The sequence below is a fragment of the Borostomias antarcticus genome (genome assembly GCF_949987555.1).
Source record: "Borostomias antarcticus genome assembly, chromosome: 33".
NCBI lineage: Eukaryota > Metazoa > Chordata > Actinopteri > Stomiiformes > Stomiidae > Borostomias > Borostomias antarcticus.
The window spans coordinates 3657388-3680114 of record NC_140266.1 but is presented as its reverse complement, the minus strand read 5'-3'; the positions used below and the strand labels follow the sequence as shown (position 1 = coordinate 3680114).

At 44.1% G+C, this 22727-nt stretch overlaps 2 protein-coding genes across 4 annotated transcripts; both read right to left on the bottom strand.

Annotated features, from left to right (window-relative positions):
• Positions 1–863: 863 nt before the first annotated feature.
• edem1 (ER degradation enhancer, mannosidase alpha-like 1) lies at positions 864–10967 on the bottom strand. 2 transcript variants are annotated; one of them, XM_084460573.1, is made up of 12 exons: positions 10388–10967; positions 9611–9683; positions 9190–9293; positions 8659–8830; positions 8104–8287; positions 7837–8011; positions 6546–6666; positions 6246–6416; positions 5455–5528; positions 5227–5323; positions 4529–4708; positions 864–2913 (listed from the first exon to the last, which is right to left on the bottom strand). In XM_084460573.1, the coding sequence occupies exons 1-12, from the start codon at positions 10861–10863 to the stop codon at positions 2824–2826; spliced, it is 1917 nt and encodes a 638-aa protein (XP_084316699.1). In that variant the 5' UTR covers positions 10864–10967; the 3' UTR covers positions 864–2823. The 2 variants fall into 2 exon arrangements, with proteins under 2 accessions (XP_084316699.1, XP_084316700.1); XM_084460574.1 differs by having other exon boundaries at positions 6546–6663.
• Positions 10968–12004: 1037 nt separating this feature from the next.
• On the bottom strand, positions 12005–18543 carry arl8ba (ADP-ribosylation factor-like 8Ba). Of its 2 annotated transcripts, XM_084460593.1 has the most exons (8): positions 18374–18543; positions 15538–15618; positions 15246–15319; positions 14698–14791; positions 14419–14486; positions 13114–13184; positions 12824–12911; positions 12005–12725 (listed from the first exon to the last, which is right to left on the bottom strand). In XM_084460593.1, exons 1-7 carry the CDS (start codon positions 18494–18496, stop codon positions 12862–12864), a joined length of 561 nt encoding a protein of 186 aa, XP_084316719.1. In that variant the 5' UTR covers positions 18497–18543; the 3' UTR covers positions 12005–12725; positions 12824–12861. The 2 variants fall into 2 exon arrangements, with proteins under 2 accessions (XP_084316719.1, XP_084316718.1); XM_084460592.1 differs by having other exon boundaries at positions 12005–12911.
• Positions 18544–22727: the final 4184 nt, after the last annotated feature.

The window sequence follows — 22727 nt, the reverse complement described above, 5'->3', positions numbered from 1 at the left end:
TGATAATGACCTCAACAATGTGTAATCTGAGAGTAGGAGGGTATATCCTAGACAGATTTAAAGTTATTACATCCAGACATTCTGGAATAAAAATTCCTCTTCATTGCAGTGCTATGCAAACTGTAGTCGAGACATAGAAGCTTCTGTCTGCAAAAAGTGATACTTCTTCTCATACACAGTGAATGTAAATAGGTGTAAGGCAAATGCATCATGTGTGCTGCAGTAATTGGCCTATAAAGCCATGATGGTTCACCACCTGCATATGCACTTCAATTTCTGTTACAATATAAAGATCTGTTCATCTGCTAAAGTGGGTTGGATATGTAGACATCGCATACGTCATAGAACATTAAGTTGTTAAAACAGTAGTTAAAGAGTGAATTTGTAACATTGATGAAATTGTAACATAAGATACGTTAACTAGAAGCAACAGCTGGAGAAGATGTTCATGTCTCATTGAACCAGTTCTGATTGGAGAGTAGTTTGTGGAATGTGTAAAAGTCAGTATAACTCCTGTAATCATCTTCTCCACTGTTGAGTGACTGGTTACGATCCAGCGTTATTAAATCTGTAATCAACATGTAGACCTTTGAGCCATGAATTCTGTACAGAAATGGAAATGACCAGAGAAGTGAATTTACGATGATCATATTAAAGCTTCTGTAGAAAATAAACCACAATGAGGGTGGTTATTCCTTTTTTTCTGAGTTTTGAACCAATGCAACACAAATACTGTATATAGATATCACATAATGCATGTGAGTGAATGTGCGTGCAGGTGTGGGCATTCAAGTACTGTATCGTGTGTACATGTGTGAAGGACTTATTCAGCACCAGCACAATGCAAATTATATCATGTTCAGTACTTGGTATTTATTATTTCACTGAATATTTTGACAAAAAAAATGTTTTAACATAATGAGAAAACAATCATAAATCATGTTTTATGATCCCTAACAAAATTGCATCAGGCTGGCCCAGTCACTGGAGCCAGCAAGATGTCAAGATCGTTATTAATAATAGTAATTCACCCCAAAAAAGAAAAGTGACATTTGTCAATCCCTGAGTTTCCTCTTGACAATGATACACCATAAGCGAGGGAGGCGTTGCCTGAGGAGAAACATGTGGACTGGCTTCTGAACATACACAACAGCATGTTACAAAAAAAAACTAAGGGTGTCTATAGTCACTTGTATTAATTACAATATTTTCCCAACTAAGCAGCACTATCTGTGTAGACAACAGGTAACACATCTTCATAACTTACTGTAGAAATGCACAGTATCATTATTGTTCTACAAAGGTAAGACTCACACACCAACACCTGTATGGCTTTGTTCAAACAGTCCTGAATACCTTGTGTTTACAGAGAGAGTATGTGCCACTATTAGTGTAAACACCATCCATGCTAACGAGGAATGATGTCCATAATACCATACACTGTGGCCTGGGGGGGGGCGGGGGGGGGCATTTCCCAGCATTCACCCTGTCACCTGGGATCTCATTCCAAGTGAGCACTGCACAACATCAAGAGGTACCAAAAAAGCTCTCCTTGGCCACAGCACTGCATTTTGTTCAAGGCAACAAGATAGGACGCCATCGCTGACTGCTCCGTATCACAGCGTCATAGCAAGCCGACTCAAGCACAATTTAAGAGTCCGGCTAGCAAAAGGCCAAAGGCACTTTAAATGGTCCATGTAATTCTGAAAGTCTCACACTCTCATGGCACATAAAATCAATCAGGCACGCACGCGCACACACACACACACACACACACACACACACACACACACACACAAACGCACACACACACACACACACACGCACGTCTGCTGGGCGACTATACAGGAATATATACCACTGCAGCTCTGACAGGTGAACCTTTATACTCTTTGCCTACTATATCCAAATGGAATCGAATGTTCTAAAATTATAACTCACAAGCTGGAAGCATTTCAAGACGGAGGGCCTGCCAATGTGATATTTGATGGGAATGATCGGATCAGACAGTTGAGCTAAAGGCACAACCTAGAAGAGAGGCGTTGCACCCAAATATACACGCTGTTGGTGTTAAGCCCTTGAGTGATAAAACTAGATCAAGTCAAGAGGAAAATACACTACGGTGTGAGGCACCGGTCACTCCAGCGTCTACCACGCTTCGGACATTAGTGTGTGACTGGACCGCACTGTTCCCTCAGCACAATTGTTCATAGCTCAGCTGTATGTTCAGAATACGCTCGCACACACACATAGGCACACATGTACGCACACCCCAGGTGGTGAAGTAAGCAGTGCAGGTTTATGAGTAAACTCTACTGCCCTCTGCTGGTGCTCAATGGTAATGGTCTAAATTTCATGCTACTAAGACACATGGACACAGACGGACGGACGGACACATGTCATGTATGGAAGTGGCAGCACCGCTTAAAATGGATCCCAGTCTTATTCAAACCAAACCCAACACCCCAGTGATATTATTTGTGTACTCTTCCTCAACGAGAAAGATGTCTTCGTCGAGAAAATCAAGAAGGATCACCTCAGTATGTGCTTCCCTGACAGACAAGGATCAAAACACATCACAACATCTCATTCAATCATTTTGTTTTTGAATAGAAGATAAAGGTATGCATACTTTATATCAATACAGAGATTTTTTTTTTTTTAACTGCCATTTAAAAAGTGTTATTGAACGTTGGCGCTCTCCACCCTGGACAGCAGGGCAGATGGGGAGAGGACCGGGTCGGGTCACGGGATGACAGCTGATCCTCCTCGCTGAAGCCGGGCCTGAGGGAAAGTACCGAGGGTCCAGTGGTCTCCTCCGGCTCAGAACAGCCCCACCATGTGATCGATCTGTCTCATGTACACACTCTTCAGAGGCAGCGCGAAGCGTCTCTCCTCAGGGATCCGGTCACACTAGAGGTGAGCAAAGGGACAGCACGGTGTGATTCACAAGAGCGGTGAACAAACAAACAAACAACAACAAAATACAACCATAAAAAAATAAATAAAAAAAAAGCAGTAACAAGTGCACAGAGAACCTGTCGTCCCCCACCCATGATGCACGTCGTCAGCATGTGCCGTTGTTCAATGGGTAACTGGAGTGGGCTTTTCAAAAATAAGTAGTGAATTAAAATAGTTAATATAAAAAGAATCAAGCGAATTTAACTTTCTGTAGGACAAAAAAATGCAAAGAAAAGTCCATGCAATAAGATGGTATTGTAATCTACTGTTCCTTGAAGTGATAATGTTCTACTGTATTGATAATGTTCTACTGTGCTGCTGTATTAACAGATGCTATTGGCCTACAGATGCTACCGTCCCTAGCAGTATGCTATAATGTTGCTAGTAACCGATGCTTTTGTGCTTCTAATCCGCTGTTAACGTCAGACTTCTATTGTGTTTTTAAGCTTGCATCTCATTCCATTGTGTGACTCAGCCCCACAGGCTCCCCATCTAGTGACACGACTAACTAAATCATCATTATTTAATGCCAAATAAACAAAATCAAGGTTTCATAATCATCGGCACTCCTCATTTAGTACTAAGCGCAACCACCTCTGTCAAGGATAATAGCATGGAGTCTTTTCCTGTAATGTTTGGAGTCTTTTCCTGTAATGTTTGGAGTCTTTTCCTGTAATGTTTGGAGTCTTTTCCTGTCATGTTTGGAGTCTTTTCCTGTCATGTTTGGAGTCTTTTCCTGTAATGTTTGGAGTCTTTTCCTGTAATGTTTGTCAATGTTAAGGAACACATTTGGAGGGATTCTGGACCATTCCTCTAGGCAGATCCTTTCAAGTTCCTTCACATTCTTGGGTTTGAGCTCATCAACTGCCCTCTTCAACCCAGCCCACAGGTTCTCTGTTAGACTAAGGCCTGGCGACAGATGACCATTGCAGAACATTGATTTTGTTGTCAGGGAACGATTTCTGCGTGGATCCTGAGGTATCCTCTGAGTCATTGTCTTGTTGGAAAGTCCACCTCCGGCCAAATCCCAGCCTTCTGCTGGAGGCAGCTAGATTATCAGACTAAATTCCCTGATACTTAGTGGAATTCATTATGCCGTCAATCTTAACCAATGCCCCTGGACCTCTGGAATTAAAACAGCCCCAAAACATCACTGACTCACCAGCATATCTCACCGTGGGTATGAGGTGCCTTTCCTTGTATGCATCTCTGTTTTGATACCAAACATGCCGATGCTGTAGCTGACCAAAACATTCAATTTTAGGGTGTATTCACAGAGACACTAGTTAGTGTGCACCAAATGAGCTGAGTGTGCTTCGTTTAAGGCCTGTGTGAACACAGCAATCACACTCAGGTGCACGCCACGTTTGACCTAAAAAGGTTTTCCCGACGCTCTTGCACCCTGGTGTCCTTACGTTGCTCCTGTATATTTGTGACTGATGAACGCATGCGCAAACACATGCACGAACGCACACACTAACGTACGGGGGTCAAATGAATAATCCCAAACTTCTATGTCCTTGGGTGGGGGAGGCTGAGTGCCAGGATGTGGAGGGCGTGTCCTTACGTTGCTGGTGTTGCTGGGTGGCCAGCTGGGCGGGTCCTGGTCTTTCGGGGTCCTCTCTTCGCAGGGAGACAGGTCCCACTGCTTCTCCCGGAAGCGCTCGTCTATCGGCACTACGTGGCCCTCGGTAGTGAAGATGTACTTGTTCTCAGATTTGTGTAGTGGGTTGTCGTCGTCAAACAACTGCACGGAAAAGAGGACAGGGTTTATTCTTTTCAAATGTTGCACTCACTTGCTCACTCACTTGCTCCAGCACGCATGCGCACAGTGTGCTGGAGCAACGATTGCGCGCTGTGCGCATGCGTGCTGGAGCAAGTGAGGAAGCTATTTCATTTCGAAAGACGTTTCTAAAGATCATATTACAGAGGCATGTGAAAAACCACAACAGGCCTACGCTCTATGTAAGCACAACTAGCGATTCATAAAGACAGATTGATGAAAACAACCGTTTTGCGGCAGAAAATAGATTTTTAGAAACTGCATTCTAAGTGCCCCGACCACCGCCATTACATGGATATACTGGCTCGCGCTGGATTTTAAATTTCTTCTACATGCCTCCGAACTACACCAAAGTGATCTCGGTGAGTCAAACGTCTTATAATATGTCGTAAATAAGGTCCAGGTTGTCAAAAACGAGCATTGTCCTTTAAGAAAGCCCCGATGTGCGTTTTGACCCGCGAGGCACAGCGAGCGGTACGTACCAGGTAAAGATATTTACAGGTCTCGCTGAGGAAGAAGCTCTCCATGCGATCCTCTTTGGACTTATCCACCACATGGTGCAGGGTGGCATACCCACACCTGGGAATCAAAGACATTTCACTGTATGACTCTCAAAACAATTCAACAACAATTCTTGATCATGTTTGTATGACGTGATGCAACTATATTACTGCCTCGGGCATTGTACAGACCACAGACATCACTCCTACCTCACTTTGGCATTTTTCTCCAGACTCTCAAGGATTTCCATTCCAACGTGCAAATAGAAGGGATTCTTGGTCGCCTGTGAGGAGACAGAGAGAGAGTGTCTCACACGAAGTGCCTCGGTAACACTTTACAATAAGGGTACATTAATAAGCGTTAGTTAATGCATTATTAAGCATTAAGTAACGGTTAACTAATGTCTCAATTAACCATTTACTAATGTTATTTATGTTAACTAAGGTTAACTAACCTAACCCTAACCCTAACCTTAACTAATGTATTAATTAACATTAGTAACCTAACCTAGCCCTAAATAAGCATTAGTTAACAGTTAAAGGACAATGCTCAGAAGAAATTTAAAATCCAGCGCGAGCCAGTATATCCATGTAATGACGGTGGTCGGGGCACTGAGAATGCAGTTTCTAAAAATCTATTTTCTGACGCGAAACGGTTGTTTTCATCAATCTGTCTTTATGAGTCTTTTTTCGCGTCAGAAAATAGATTTTTAGAAACTGCATTCTCAGTGCCCCGACCACCGCCATTACATGGATATACTGGCTCGCGCTGGATTTTAAATTTCTTCTACATGCCTCCGAACTACACCAAAGTGATCTCGGTGAGTCAAACGTCTTATAATTTGTCGTAAATAAGGTCCAGGTTGTCAAAAACGAGCATTCTCCTTTAACTAATGTTTTTTGTGACCCTTATTGTAAAGTGTGACCAGTGCCTCTCAGTACTGTACAAGGCGCCGTGTTGGAGCCAGACGCCGGGCCCAGCGGAGGAGAGGTCGAGGTACCTGGTAGAGCAGGTAGGTGGACTCCACCAGCTCCGGCCTCAGAGGGTAGAAGAGGACGTCGGGAGCCTGCAGCTGCCAGTTGTACCTCTCGGGGAGCGCGCCGTAGCGCTTCCAGATGGCGTAGTAGAAGGCGTGCAGGCATATGGCGTTCTCCACATCGCCACTCAGCACCTGGACACAGAGACGACAGGGGTTGACCACGCCACGATCGGAGCGCGGCACCGAGACATCACACGGGGCGCCGCGTTACATATCGAAGACCTTGAACTGAGTGTTGCAGAGTCAGCCATTTTTTCCCACCTGGAGCCCCGGGAAGAAGGCTTGCAGCGAGTCGATCCAGGTGTTCATGATCTGTCCGTTGAACATGTTCACGTTGACGTAGAGCGGAGGGTCGCCTTCTCCCTCGTTACACGATTCCCTCCTGCACCAGAGCACAGGACAGCACCTTCTCACTCACAGGACAGCACCTTCTCACTCACAGGACAACACCTTCTCACTCACAGGACAGCACCTTCTCACTCACAGGACAACACCTTCTCACTCACAGGACAGCACCTTCTCTCTCACAGGACAGCACCTTCTCACTCACAGGACAGCACCTTCTCACTCACAGGACAACACCTTCTCACTCACAGGACAGCACCTTCTCACTCACAGGACAACACCTTCTCACTCACAGGACAGCACCTTCTCACTCACAGGACAACACCTCCTCACTCACAGGACAACACCTTCTCACTCACAGGACAACACCTTCTCACTCACAGGACAGCACCTTCTCACTCACAGGACAGCACCTTCTCACTCACACAGGACAGCACCTTCTCACTCACAGGACAACACCTTCTCTCTCACACAGGACAACACCTTCTCACTCACAGGACAACACCTTCTCACTCACAGGACAACACCTTCTCACTCACAGGACAGCACCTTCTCACTCACAGGACAGCACCTTCTCACTCACAGGACCACAGGACAGCACCTTCTCTCTCACAGGACAGCACCTTCTCACTCACACAGGAGCACAGGACAGCACCTTCTCACTCACAGGACAGCACCTTCTCACTCACAGGACAACACCTTCTCACTCACAGGACAGCACCTTCTCACTCACAGGACAGCACCTTCTCACTCACACAGGAGCACAGGACAGCACCTTCTCACTCACAGGACAGCACCTTCTCACTCACAGGACAACACCTTCTCACTCACACAGGAGCACAGGACAGCACCTTCTCACTCACAGGACAGCACCTTCTCACTCACAGGACAGCACCTTCTCACTCACAGGACAGCACCTTCTCACTCACGACACACTGCCAGCATAATGCATTATTAATGTTCACATGCTCCACACTGCGCATACACGCGCGCACGCACACACGCTCACAGACACAGACACACGCACGCATGCACACACACAAACACACAGACACAGACACGCGCACACACACACATGCACACATGCACACACGTACACACACACAGACACAGAGACACAGACACACATACATATGCACACATACACACGCACACACACACACACACACACACACACACACAAACATTTTCTGAGTGCTGAGCTCACCCTCGTCTCATGTGGTTCTGGATGCTCTCGTAAGCAGCTTGGAACATTCTGTAGTCCTCTTTCTCTCCAAACAAGATGTAGGACTTGAGCAGGTACTCGTAGAAGGAGTCCATCCCGGCCCCCAGGCCGCTCTGCTTGCCGACCCACTGGCCCGTTTGGATGTTCACCACATTCCCTGCGTCGGAGAGGTGGTCGAGGAGAGGTCGTATGGGCGAATGTACAAAAACGGCACGCAAAACACAAGATCAAACCGTCTCGCCTACTCACCCAGCAAACCGGTCTCGTTACTCCTCAGGCGCCACAGCGCTCGGACCGCTCGTCTGGCCACCCACTCGAACGTGGAGTCTCCGATCAGACGGCTCAGGATCCCGAACTCCACCAGCAGGGAGCCGGCCCCCGCCGTGCAGGTCTCGTTCACGCTGTCGGGCGGTACGCCGTTCTTCAGGTTCACCTGGGAGGAACGAAACAAACGATCAGGAAGGAGGCCGCCGCCGAGCAAAGCCGCAGACGCTCTGCTCCGAGCCTACACGGCTGAGCGTGATGGTTGAGTCGTTACGTCTACGTTACAGTCATTTAGCGGACGCTTTTATCCAAAGCGACTAACAATCGTTGCATTTAACGTAGGAAAAGCCGATGTACTACTACTTGCCAGAGCTCACAAGCGCATCTCCTTTCTAAAACAAGTGACTAAGAGCATAATCTAGTGCTGGAGGCAAAGTGCAAGAATAGCAATCAATCAGCAGATCAATAGGATTTGTATTTGAGTCGTCGCCCATTCCTCTGCCCAGTCCGGGGCAGCCTGCCTGCGGGGCAGTCTCTCACCCGGGGGTAGGGGATGCCCGTGATGGTGTTCTCAAAGGCAGGCAGGAGCCGGACGGCCAGGTCGTGGGCCAGGTGCAGCAGCTCGTTATCGTAGTCGTCCAGGCGCACGTTTCCAAACGGGTGCTTCGGGTCGGTCAGAAGAATGTGCGATGAGATCAGGCTTCCCAGGATCCTTGAGTGACAGCAGGGGGAGCGGGGAGTGAGCGGTGGCAGGGCTGTACCGATCTCTCTACTCCCACCACTAAAGCAGCCTAAACATTAACCCAGCTTCTGGAATGCAGACGTGCAACCTTTCCAAAACAGTTACACCACGCTGTCACCACATGCGTTGGGTGCGTTGGGGTGCGTTGGGGTCCTAACTAAGCAAGCTATGCAGCACTTAGCCTAAACATGGCATCAACAATTTTTTATTTTATGACCTAACATGGACATGAAACCACAACGCAGTAGGACAGCATGACACACTTAATTCTAGAATGGGGTGAAGAAAAACTGTTTTAGTGAAATGTTTGCGAAGAATGACATTTATACCTGATGTTTGCCTCAAACACTTGCACAGTAGAGTCTTTGTCAAAAGACACAGTAGCTATTACCAATTTAACAGCTCTGTGAAACTCAGAGACGTTGCCCAGCACCTAAAAGGAGAAAGATTATTTTACAAATAGAGTATTTTACTGATTCTGTCTGACACGTAATTATAATAGGCTTGGTGGTTGGTTTAGACTACTTTTTTCTGGTGCAGAGCACTTCTAGTCCATGACCACAACACAGACAAAGCAGAAAAACACATTCAGGGAGTGTTGAGCGTTGATGTTTCAACCCGCCTCTAACAACTATCCGTGATAAATTGATACCTGTTCTAACCATAGGCATTTGTATTATTTTGGAATCAATATGAATTGCCTTAATGTACACATATATAAAAGAAGACAAGAAACCGGAAAATTCTTACCAGTAAGGTGTCTAGGGTGTCAATGAGAGTCAGGGAATAATTTCCTAAGACGTCATTGATGTTGATGTTTGAGCTGAAATAATGAGAAAAGAACACAGGTCATTTTCAGAGGGTAAATGACAGACTAATGTAGGGAACTACTTTAAGATTTAACATCGACATTGATATGATGTAATTACTGTAGGGTATTGGTTGGATTAAATTATATTACACAAGTAAACATGATAATGAGACATTTTCAGTCATACTGTAGATAGGAAAGGTTTCAGGAAGGGATCTGAGGAATGTTGTAATGCTAGTTAGATAACTTGTTTCAAGGCAGCTTAAAAATGGCATTTGAAATTCTCAGACTTTAATGTGAAAACATAGCCTACGTGTACAGATCTTTACTGTCCATTGTTACCATGTGTTTGCAAGACATGCATGACAGAAAGAGGTCAACATTGGCCACATAAGACAGTAAGAGATGGCTCAGTCTACCAACCAAGACATCACACAGATGGGATGTGAACACATGTTATAGCCTAGATAGATAGCCACACAGATGAGATGTGAACAGATGTTATAGCCTAGATAGATAGCCACACAGATGAGATGTTAACACATGTTATAGCCTAGATAGATAGCCACACAGATGGGATGTGAACACATGTTATAGCCTAGATAGATAGCCACACAGATGGGATGTGAACACATGTTATAGCCTAGATAGATAGCCACACAGATGGGATGTGAACACATGTTATAGCCTAGGCCTGTGCCTTGTGAATGACTCACGGGTTGAGAACGTCAGGTCCCCTCCCTTCACAATCAATGGGATTCAGCTCATCCTCAGGAAAGGCATATTTCATGTAGTTGTCATATCCAAAGTAGAACATTTCTTTGGCCATATATTTCATCTTTGTCTTCAGATGGTCGGGGAAGGAGCTGTACCTCCTCGCATACTCGTCCCTGTGGCTCTCAAACAGGTTCAGGTAAGACCTCTTGGGTGAGTCCTCCACAACCGTGGGACAGGACTGTCGTGTGTCCCTAGTGTCCCTAGTGTCTCCATTACTATGTATTCGCTGTGACCAGGAAGTGGTCCTTGCCTCCCCGTCGTTCTCTTGAAACAGCTCGATTTTGTTCAAATTGAAATTAAAATTCAGGGGGAAGTTGAATCCCCAGCTCGGTTCCAACCCGAAGGCGAACCATAACAGACAGCTGAGAGTCAGTCTCAGCACGACCAGGCCAACTACTATTGACCTCCATTGCATCTTTGCCCAGGATCGGTCTTAAAAATCATAATTCACTTCCACAAACCTGAAAAAGACTGAAATATTCAGCTGTTGTGTTTTGCTTTCAAGCCACCGAGACTAGCTGATAACAAACACTCCTCTTCCTGTCAACAATCCAGCCCCGCCCCAGGGCTGAGGTGTGATTGGACGTTCAGTCAAGTCGTCATTAGAGAGATCTTGGCTGATTGGCTGAGAAAGATGCCAATCAGGTTCTTAGGTCTCGTCAGCAGAGCAATAGAACTTCTACGCCAATGGAAAAGAGACACAAGAAAATATCCTGGGTACAGAGTTGATTCAGTGGTGGACATGAGTAGCACTACCAATCCACAAAGTTGTTCCCTCCTTTCTGTCCCCAGAGTTAAAACAAAACATGGAGAAGCAGCATTCAGTTTTTATGCTCCACATATCTGGAAGAAACTTCCAGAAAACTTCAGGTCTGCTGCAACTCTTGGTTCTTTTAAAACAAGCCTGAAGACTTTTCTTTTTGCCACTGCTTTCTAAGAGGAGCTATGTTTATCAGTATACTGCACTGTGACTTGTATTCCTGTATTCTATTTGTCCTGCTTTTTGTTTAAATGTCTATAATGACTTGCTTTTTGTTTTAATGCTTTTAATTTGTCCTGCCTTTTGTTTTAAATGTCTATAATGTCTTGCTATTTGTTTTAATGCTTTTAATGTCTCATGTAAAGCACCTTGAATTGCCCTGTGGCTGAAATGTGCTATATAAATAAACTTGCCTTGCCTTTCTGAAAACTTGTTCGCTCCATTCCGTCGGCCCAATATTTGTCAGATGCATGTGGAACAAATAGTGAATTAGATGAGGACACCTAGAAATAAGACACTAAACGTGTTGTGAACTGTGTAAACACTAGCAGAAATAGAACTTATTGGTGGGGTGGTTTCTTTTTAATAATTTACTCGTCTTGCATAGCCCTACCATCTCTTAATTCAAATATCACATATATTTTCACTGCCAAAATTGACAAGACAGTCAGCTTGATCAAACTGTCCACGCGATGGATCTCAAATCTACAGTATGTAGGTGGGAATACAAACAACTGTAGTGTTTACATTAAAAAGCATGCCATTTTATTTATTGAATATAATGAGTGGTGTGTTGTGTTTTTTTCTTTTGCTCAGGTAGGCACACTTTCTATGCTGCTTTGCCTCAGAGGTGAGAGATATTGCACAAGGCACTTTGAATTCTGCCACTCTCTCTCTCTCTCTCAGCCAACAGACAGCATGTGGATATCATTCCACTGACGCTGATAATACCTTCACCTTCCAGTACATTCAAACTTTAAATAGAATCACATATTCATATACACTCACCTCAAAAATCTTACTAGCGTTATATTCGTACATACCTGCTTAACTACTTCATTGCTCTCTTTTCTAAAATGATAGAAATTTCCTTGAGATACATTTTGATTTGGCAAAAAAAAAAAAAAAAAGGCAATAGCCGTAAACGGTTGCAATCTCACATCTGAACATGACAAAAACAGGGGAAAAGTCCACTTGATTTACCCCTGACTTCCTACTGGACTATCTGGAGAACACTTCATGATTTAAGAACCCACGTCCCCGAGAGTGACTAAGCAGTCCATTCTGAGGGTGTGGTGCCAAACCATCTGACCCTACTAGTGTTATAGACAGCTGGGCCGTTGGGCAACTGGATAATGCCTGTTATTTAGCCTGGGATGGGAGACTGCAGACTAAGGTTCTCAGTTCTGAGGGCCGAAGCAGCGCTTCACAGGAGTTATAATGCCGATTCTGGAACTCTCATTGAGCAGTGGTTCATCGTTTAGTAGTGCATTACAGTAGAAGGTGGGGGAATCATGGGATAAAATAACGACAGGGCGACGCAAGCGGAACAACGCAGCGTGTGAGTTGGAGGGACAACTGTACATCATCACAGAGTGAACGGGGGCGTGGCGTGAGGGGAGGAGGGCGGGGGGGAGGAGCCATCCTGTGCTTTCAGCTTCTTCGAGACTTTGAGTGCTGGATGAGCCACTGCAGCGTGATGTCTGGAACGCAGGAGAGGCGTGGCGGGCGGGCGGGAACGCAGGAGAGGCGTGGCGGGCAGGCGGGAACGCAGGAGAGGCATGGCGGGTGGGCGGGGACACAGCAGAGACAGAAGGTGAGTGTGTGAAATACAGACCGACGATGGGTCAGACATCAACACAGACTTCCACCACCGACAACAACAACTCTATACCGCTTACTCACCTATGTTGTCTTTCTCTTTGCAGGAAATAGAATAGCAGCAAATCTCTCTGTCTTGAATAGCTGCCAGGTTCCTGCAGAAGGAAAGAAAGGCGTAAAACAAGTTTGCAACCCTTCAAGCCAGTGGGAAGGTAGGCCAGTGGGAAGGTAGGCCAGTGGGAAGGTAGGCCAGATGGAAGGCAGGCCAGTGGGAAGGCAGCCCAGTGGGAAGGTAGGCCAGTGGGAAGGTAGGCCAGTGGGAAGGTAGGCCAGTGGGAAGGTAGGCCAGTGGGAAGGTAGGCCAGTGGGAAGGTAGGCCAGTGGGAAGGTAGGCCAGTGGGAAGGTAGGCCAGTGGGAAGGTAGGCCAGTGGGACGGTAGGCCAGTGGCTGGAGGACCGTCAGACCAGTGGCAGAGCCATTTGACAAGGTGGGAACTTGACCGGTGTCTGGACGGTTGCTGGGTGAGCTCCCATCGATAATTGCTTACCAGTGCCTTTGAGCAAAGCCCTTAACCACAACACAAGTTTCTAACATGCAGGGGTGCTGCTCATGCTAGTTGACCCTGTGCTTAACTCAACCATGGAGGACGAAGCCATGGGGGGGGGGGGGGGGGGGGGATAGAATAGGAGAAGTGACATCAAGTGATTAAAATGAAATAAAAATGAAGTGAGTATTCTGGCGCTGCCAAGGAGAACTTCCTGTAGCACATCTCCATTGCTGTGGCAAGTATGTGCTCCATGATGCAGATTTTATACAAAGATGAGGGAAGATCTATACTCTAGCCAGCAGAGGGCGCTGGTTACTTTGAAAAAGAAAACACAAAAAGCAGTACTATTCACCATACAGAAAGAAAAAAGTATATTAACAATATCAGAGAGGGATAGAGTGCTTATTAAACGTACATGTAAATTAACACGGAGCTGAATGATTTCAACTTTACTGCCACCGCACAACAAAAGACAAAAATAGCACTTCAGGGTAAGGAAATAAGTGTTAAGTGAATTCCCTCATCCTCATTAATGAGTGTATCCATTCACAACTAAATAGCTAGTAAAGTCACAGCGTAAATGAAAGCCTTATGTCTTAACATTTGTGGGAAGAGTGTAACAGACTGAATCAAAAGGGCTTGTAACTGGTTTCGCTAAGTCAAAACAATTGTTGACGATGATATAAGAGTATGATGGTTTCCAGAAATATCATTACATTACCATCACATGAGAACAATTTGATATGATAGTCTTATGACTGTGACACAGTAGAAGGACTCTGAGTCAGTTGGGTTCTGGTCAACGGTCGGACAGTTTCCCCGTAATATCACTCATACTCACATTTTTTCTATGAGCTGTTTCTCGTCTAGTGCACTGGGGAGATCCCTTTTGTTACCAAGCACCAAAACCTGAAAAATTGATAGTTTACATATTAGTTTAGATATCTTATTAGCAGAGGATGGCCCAAAGTATTTATATCCACTCTTCCATTTTCCCATGGATTTCAAAGCATAGACTGATGTGAAAGCCCACAATAAGCAAATGCTTCTTGCATGTAGATCAGTATCAGGGGAAAAAGGTGCATAAAAAAGAGCAAAATAAGTTCCATCAAGCACTCACAGGAATTCCTTGCAACTGAGGTTTGTCTAATAAATTATGCAGCTCATTTCTGGACGCCTCCACTTTCTCCCGATCTGCTGCGTCCACCATATATCTACAGAGCAGACGGGACAAAATTCATTTCCACAAAGTCATAAGAATGTACCCATGCTGACAAGAGACACATAAAAGGCTCCTGGGTGCAAAAGTAGAAAATGTATTTACTTGTATACTGTGTAAAAAAGGTGACAAAAGTGACAAAAAGTAACTGAAAAGCACTGGCGATGGCCTCGGACTGAAACGCTAAAAAAAAAAAAAGTTTGTGGGCTTTCTCTTATCATCTCGGACTATTATACTGGTCTCTCGCACCCGGGCCACTCATTGGTAGCCTTGAGTCAAGAGCATTTCTGCATTTTTTTTACAGAATCGTCAAAAGCCATTTCAGCGCTCCTGAACCAAATGATAGACTGACCATATCCCTGCACAACAATTAGCTACCATCTCCACCTCTTCCACGGCTATTCCATGTGGCCAGGATGTGACTCAGCTCTGATCAGTACTGTACGTACACGATGGCGTTGACTCCCCGACAGTAGCGCTCCCACATGCTCCTGAACCTTGGCTGCCCTCCTATATCCCAGATCTGAAAATTAGAAGCAGAGTATTAAGTATTAAGGTGTGAGTGTGTGTGTGTGTGTGTGTGTGTGTGTGTGTGTGTGTGTGTGTGTGTGTGTGTGTGTGTGTGTGTGTGTGTGTGTGTGTGTGGTGTGTGTGTGTGTGCTACTGCAGCAGGCCCAGGCATTAGATACTGCCATGATATGACATAAATCTATACACACATACCCTAATAATAACATTTACCTTGATGGTGACGTTTCCTTTGGTGACTTTCCTCATGTTGAATCCAACTGTAGGAATCATGTCTTCACTAAACTGCCCAGACTGAAACACAGGAGAAAATACAAATCAACAACAAAACATCAACACCTGATAGATAGTTGCCCAGTTCTGATTTTACAGCCGGGGGCGTCTGTGGCTCAGGAGGTCGAGCAGTCGTCCAATGATCGTAGGGTCAGCGGTTCAAATCCCGGCTCCTCCTGTCCACATGTTGAAGTGTCCTTGGGCAAGACACTGATATTGTAGCTACCTGATACCTGTATCTTATCAGGATTACTCACAATGATCACACTTTGTTGCAGGGTTCATGGGCAGGCCTTAAATGTTACAATTTAACAATACACTTCAAGTTACAGTCTACCAAAGAGTTTTTACAGCATTTTCCATCAAACTTAAATGTATTTTAGGAAATGCTTGAAGGACAGTTAGCGCTTTCATGCTTGTGAAGTTGAATTTAGCGGGTCTAGTATAAAAGCCAGGGTACTCATAGTTGAATTTAGAGGGTCTAGTATAAAAGCCAGGGTACTCATAGTTGAATTTAGAGGGTCTAGTATAAAAGCCAGGGTACTAGGGTCTAGCCACAACTACCCACAGGCTCGCTGTCTTAAGCTGGAACCGTGGAGGAGATTATAGCAGTAAAAATGCATTACATTTAATGCTAAAGAAATCATTTACAAAAGATTGACGGCCTCCATGCACAGGGAAACAGGCCTGTACTACAGTAGTCCGAGGGGCAGATGTGGCTCAGAAGGTAGAGTAGGTCTAAAGTGTCCTTGGGCAAGACACTGAACCCCAAATTGCTCCCAATGAGCAGGTTAGCACCTTGCATGGCAGCTACCGCCACTGGTGTGTGAATGTGTGTGTGAATGGGTGAATGAGAGGCCATTGTAAGGCGCTTTGGATAAAAGCGCTATATAAGTGCAGTCCATTTAGCCTACCATTTACTAGTAGTTTCACACAAGCAGTTAAACCCAAAGGCTTTTCAGGGGTCACGGCCACTATAGGAAAAATGTCTGGCATGCACACAAACCTGAGATTTAAAGAAGTGGACATAGAACATGGGAAACAGGTGGGCTGGGGGTCGGGGGAGGAAATGTACCCTAACAAAGCAAGGCAAAGTGATTCTTCAATTTAATTAAAAGACAGTTGGACTGAACTCAGTTCAAACTTGCCCTCTGTGCTCTTTCCCCTTTTCTTAAAGCCGAACTCCCTGTGTGGTACGGCGATATGCTACACATTGTCTGGTGCACATGACTAGATGAGTCACCTGACCTAAGTGGGAGTGTAGACTGAGGTCTCATGACTAAAGCCTGTCTGAGCAGCACTACCCCCATCCTGCCCATTCTCTCTCAGACATGACAATCACTAGGAACTTCAACATCAGGGACATTGATCTTGTTTTCAAAACAAACACTTGACTTGTTGTTGAGGATTAGAGTTGCAAAATTCCGGGAATATTCACATACTCCAATTCAACTTGTGTTGCTTATGTACATTGCTTGCCATGCTGAAATAATAATAAACTGTTTACTACTACTACTTCCAAATTAAATAATTAACATAAGAATTCATGGGAATAAACTAGAAATGTATGGGAATCAAGTGGAATCAATTTTGTTTTCCAGTTAATTCCTGCTAACTGCCATTAATTCCCATTAATTCCTGTTAATTGCCTTTAATTCCCATTAATTCCTGTTAATTGCCATGGGAAGTTTGTGAATATTCCCAGAATTTTGCAACCCTACTGAGGATAGTTAATGGATGAGCATGCAGCTCTAAAGAGATGGGACTTGGGTCACGAATTACTTTCAACTAGCAAGCCAAGATAATGTTTCTGTTGGACGGCAAATTGCTTTGCTGCTGTGCTGTTAATTCACAGAAGCAACAAACAAGCTGTGCCACTGTGCTCAGCCTGGCCCAACCGGACAGAAACACTAAAATAGTCTAGGCCTACTGCTGAGAAATATAAATTGTAACGCTGAGTGGTGAAAAACAGATTGCACAATAGACCATGATCGGTGAGCGAATACAACTATGATAAAGAGCAGCTAGACGGTGTGGACAGACACCAGGTTTGAGCCACAGGGAGGAAACATCATCATAAGACAACACGAGTGCCTCTGCATTGTGATTCACTGTGTATATAACAGGGCAGGGGAGTTGTGAGGATCCCAGTTCTACAGCAGAACACACCAAGAACCAGGTTCTGCACTAACACACCAAGAACCAGTTATTGCACTAACACTAGTACGGCTTGGCCAGTAGGGGGAGCTCCTCATGTGACAAGAGCATTGATGTGATGCAACTTAGGAGATAAAAGCAAGCATATAGACTGGGCATACGATCACAACTATAAGGCCCTGACCATTCCCGTTGATCAAAACATAGACTGGAGATTGATGATCTGATCTTGAAGCAGTCTTGGAATGATCACAACACTAAAGCTGTGTTCCAGGTGGAGCTACGGGTACCCAATGTGGACAAACAGCATCAATGATGTCCAATAAAGTGACCCAGCCCTGAACCAGCACCCCAAACTCTTCTACCAGTCGTGTTTATCAAGTAATCCCTATCATCACTGACTGGGAGACTTGTTAATTTAGCTAGCTAGCTTAGCTAGTGCTAGCTAGCTGTCATCATGCGCATGCGCAGTGGTCAGCGGTTAGCATCGTTAGCTGGATGGGGAGACGGGGTCTGTTAGCAAACTAGGTGTTAAAACATCCTGAAACCAGTTAAGCAAATTAACCAGTTAGTTCACTAGCAAAGCAAACTTTAGATGGAAAACTAGTAGAAAACTTACAGCGATCACATTCACAAATGTGGTTTTCCCCGAGTACTGAAGTCCAACAAGGGTCAACTCCATCTCCTCTTTCCAGAACAGGGACTTGAACCAGTCTAAGAGCCGGTTTATGAGGGCCAGCATCTTGAGGTTGAGGAGTTTAACTCAACTTCGTCCTCAATGTTGTTGTGTCTTGTTTCCCACCAGAGTGAAGGGGAAGTGCGTCAGGTTGCTGTCACATGACTTTATGTCTCTCAAGCGCCCCCTAGAGGAAACTCGCAGAATCGCACCCTTCCCAAGGCAAGGCAAGTTTTTTTATATAGCACATTTCAGCCACAGGGCAATAGGCTCTGTGCACCAGCTCCACTACTTCCTGAAAGTCACTTGGCATCTTTATTTCCTGTCCTATATGATTGGATTAAGTGATTAATCAGGTGTGCGGCAGACCCAGCGCACACCTGATTAATCACTTAATCCAATCATATAGGACAGGAAATAAAGCTGCCAAGTGACTTTCAGGAAGTAGTGGAGCTGGTGCACAGAGCCTATTCAAAGTGCTTTACATGAGACATTAAAAGCATTAAAACAAAAAAGCAAGACATTATAGACATTTAAAACAAAAGGCAGGACAAATTAAAAGCATTAAAACAAAAAGCAAGTCATTATAGACATTTAAACAAAAAGCAGGACAAATAAGAATACAGGAATAAAAGTTACAGTGCAGTATAGTGATAAACATAGCTCCGAAGACTAACTTAGACTTCCCAAGACTAACTTACATTGCTAAAGGCAAACGGAAAGACTTTGTTCAACTTTGGGAAGCATACATGAACATCATAAAGGCTGGTAATATAGGATTTGTTTGAGGAAGTTATGTGCAAGGGAGAGTCCCTTTTTTATTATTTTTATTATTATTATTAGTATTATTTTTTTTTCTATTTTATTGAATATTGATGCAAGCTGTGTGTGTGTATGTCAATGTTTTGTTGGTGTAATGTTATAAAAGGAAAAATGTTAATAAACATATTGTGGGGAAAAAAAATCGCACCCTTCCCTTTCACTCCACAGCATCTGTGTAGCCTTTAGCCTACCTGCAAATTGGAAAGAAATCATACTACCACCACGTTATTTTCTGAAATTTTATTGATGAACTCCACATATTCCATTAGCCTTTTTTTTATTTTTTTATTTAACCTTTATTTATACAGGTAAAAAAAACACGTTGAGTTCAGAGGACTCATTTTCAAGTGTGACCTGTTCACAATCATTCAGCACCTCTTTTTAAAAGGTCACTGCTCATGTGTAAAAGTATGTTATCAAATCAAGTTATTCACAAAACACATTTTGCATGCAACAGTAATAAAAAATAATATACTGTATAATATCTGAGTAAAACTATATCAAACATAAGTAAAACACTAAGTTTGCTGTCAAGCAGTAATGTACACAGGACATTTGTCATGATTGCATCTGAAAATGGTGTTTATATACAAAGAGATGTGTTCAATAAGAAGACAGAAGAAGATAATAGAAGATCCTCATGTTTATCAGAGCAATGAGTCATATTTATACTATCAAGCATCGCAGTCTGTGGTCCTTCAGTAGTATTTGGTTTGAGAAAGGCTTACAGACCTACATCAGGTATGTGGTAGGATTGCAACATGAGATACAATTTAATCTTCAATTGAATTTAAACTGTGCTGTTGCTAAAGAGAAGGAGTCAGCCATTTGGTCAGATAGACGTCCACAATAACCAGGTATCAAATGGTTGGGTCTTGTTCCAGGGAAAGCAGACTATGGCTGGAACTGGACTTTAGTGTCGGCCTGCTGGACGAGGTGGTGTCCAGTCTCCTCCTTCGACAGCAGGCAGTCACACGTCTCTGGAGAAGCTACTGAGATGATGGCAGCAGGATGCTCCACTGGGAGGAAGAGCGATGTAAACAGTCAGAGTGTTTCCCTCACTGATAGAACCCTCACAGTCAAGCTACTTTTAGTTATAAATTGGTAATGCACTCACATATTCTAATGAAACATGGTAAATGGACTGCACTTATATAGCGCTTTTATCCAAAGCGCTTTACAATGGCCTCTCATTCACCCATTCACACACACATTCACACACCAATGGCGGCAGCTGCCATGCAAGGTGCTAACCTGCTCATTGGGAGCAATTTGGGGTTCAGTGTCTTGCTCAAGGACACTACGACATGTGAACAGGAGGCGGGATTCGAACCGCAGACCCTACAATCATTGGACGACCCGCTCTACCAACTGAGCCACAGCCGCCCCACATGATGACATTTAAATCAGTAAGGTGGTACTCACTGGCTTTGTGTCTTCTCTGGCGGACTCTTTTGATGCAGGCTTGGGAGATGAACGTCAGGAGGACAAAGCCAAACAGGCAGAATGTGCTGGTCAGTGCCACCTGGATGATACTGACATCCTTGTCATTGTCCCCTTGGGCTGATGGACAACCAAGTAATTAATCAAACAATCAAACCAGTGCATTATGCTATCTTTCATTTTAGATGGTAATCAACATACCATGTACATGGCATACTGAGTTGTGGCTCCTGTTCCCAGGAAATCTCACCGCAAGACCAATGTCACTACATCTGTTGATCAGAGGTCATATTATTTGGTGCCACCTGAGAAACAACGACATAGAAAAGATGCCTCTGCTCTTGTCTAAATGTGTCTTACTTTGTTAGCAGCTTGCAGGCTCCCTCCCCTGTGTCAGAGTATGTGCTATTGTGGCACGGGACACATTCATAGGCATATTCCCTGACACCTGCAATTGAGAAACGCGTTGGGTAGTTCACTGTGATACTGTGAGCGAGTTTCTCTTCACAACCTGAGTCCAGCGTACCTTTTCTTTTCATCTCTTCCCCCTTTCGACATTTTCTTTCCGTCTGACACTTTGAGCAGACGTGGTTGGAGCACAAGAAGCCGGCGCGGCATGAACACTGAGTGTTTGTGGTGAGGGTGCATTTCCTTTCATCATCTGCATCAGCCCAAAGAAAGAAGACAAGTAAGATTTCAAGTAATCACAAGTGATAACAAGCTAGTAATGAGCTAATATTGGTAAACACAGATAACATGCCGATGACAACATACTGTAGGCCTACTGTATAAAATTGAATCAATATTTCATAGCAGCATGCATTTCAGTTTCATGTTGCAGTTTCTTATAATGCACGTCACTTTGTGTTAAGACTGTACATTTTTGCATAGCCTTTTATGTGTCTAGGCCTACAACCATTAAATGTGGTTGCATCCAATGAAATGTATTCACCCTTCATCAATTTAATTTTCAATGTTCAATTTCCACATTTTAAGACAAAATGTTTCCCAGGTGTAGTGAGGATGGAAACCTATTCTTTTTCAAATATTGCATAATGATATTTTGTATTTGTGTCCATGTAACAATGGCCATATAACATTTTGTGTCCATGTAACAATGGCCATATAACATTTTGTGTCCATGTAACAATGGCCATATAAAATTTTTGCATCTTTTATAATCCTTACCTTGTTCACATTTGCGACATGGCTGACATTCCTGTAGCTGTTCAGGATGTTCAGAGTAGTATCCCTCTAGGCAGTCAGAGCAGACAGTGCTCTGGTCCTCTGTGCAGAACGCCTTCACATATTGTCCTATGAACCAAGACAGTAGTGGACACCATAAATAAATAGCCTAGAGAATCTCTGTTAGCTTGTTTGCAGGCTATTATATTCCCTTTAAAGGTAGAGTAAGTGTTATTCACATCATCAACAATGTACAACAAAAACGTGATTTGTGGTTTGAATAATAAGTTATGTCATTCCATAAATTATGACAATTCTTACCTGGAGGACAAACATCGCAACATATTTCATTTTTCTCAAACTGCTTATCGTTGCAATTTGCTGCAAAACCAATACTCCAAACTGGCAAAAGACAAATAAGTGGCAGGTAAAGATGCAGATGGTTCATTGTTTTCAGTGTGGTCTCCTGTCTCCCAGAGAAGCTTTTATGCAGTTAGCATCATGACGCTACGTGCGTCTCTGTGGTTAGAGTGTTGCACTGTATGTAGCAAGAGCTTTCTTAAAAGCTCTCAGTGAGGAACCGAAAGAAACCATGTGAGATGGTGTCAAAACCAGCAGAATGTGTTACTATACTCGCACACTTGCACTCATTCAACTGGTAAACATGATATTGTAGCTACCTGATACCTGTATCTGTATAATCAAGATTACTCTCAACCATCACACTTTGTTGCAGGGTTCATGGGCCTTAAATGTTACAATTTAACAATACACTTCAAGTTACAGTCTACCAAAGAGTTTTTACAGCATTTTCCATCAAACTTAAATGTATTTTAGGAAAATGCTT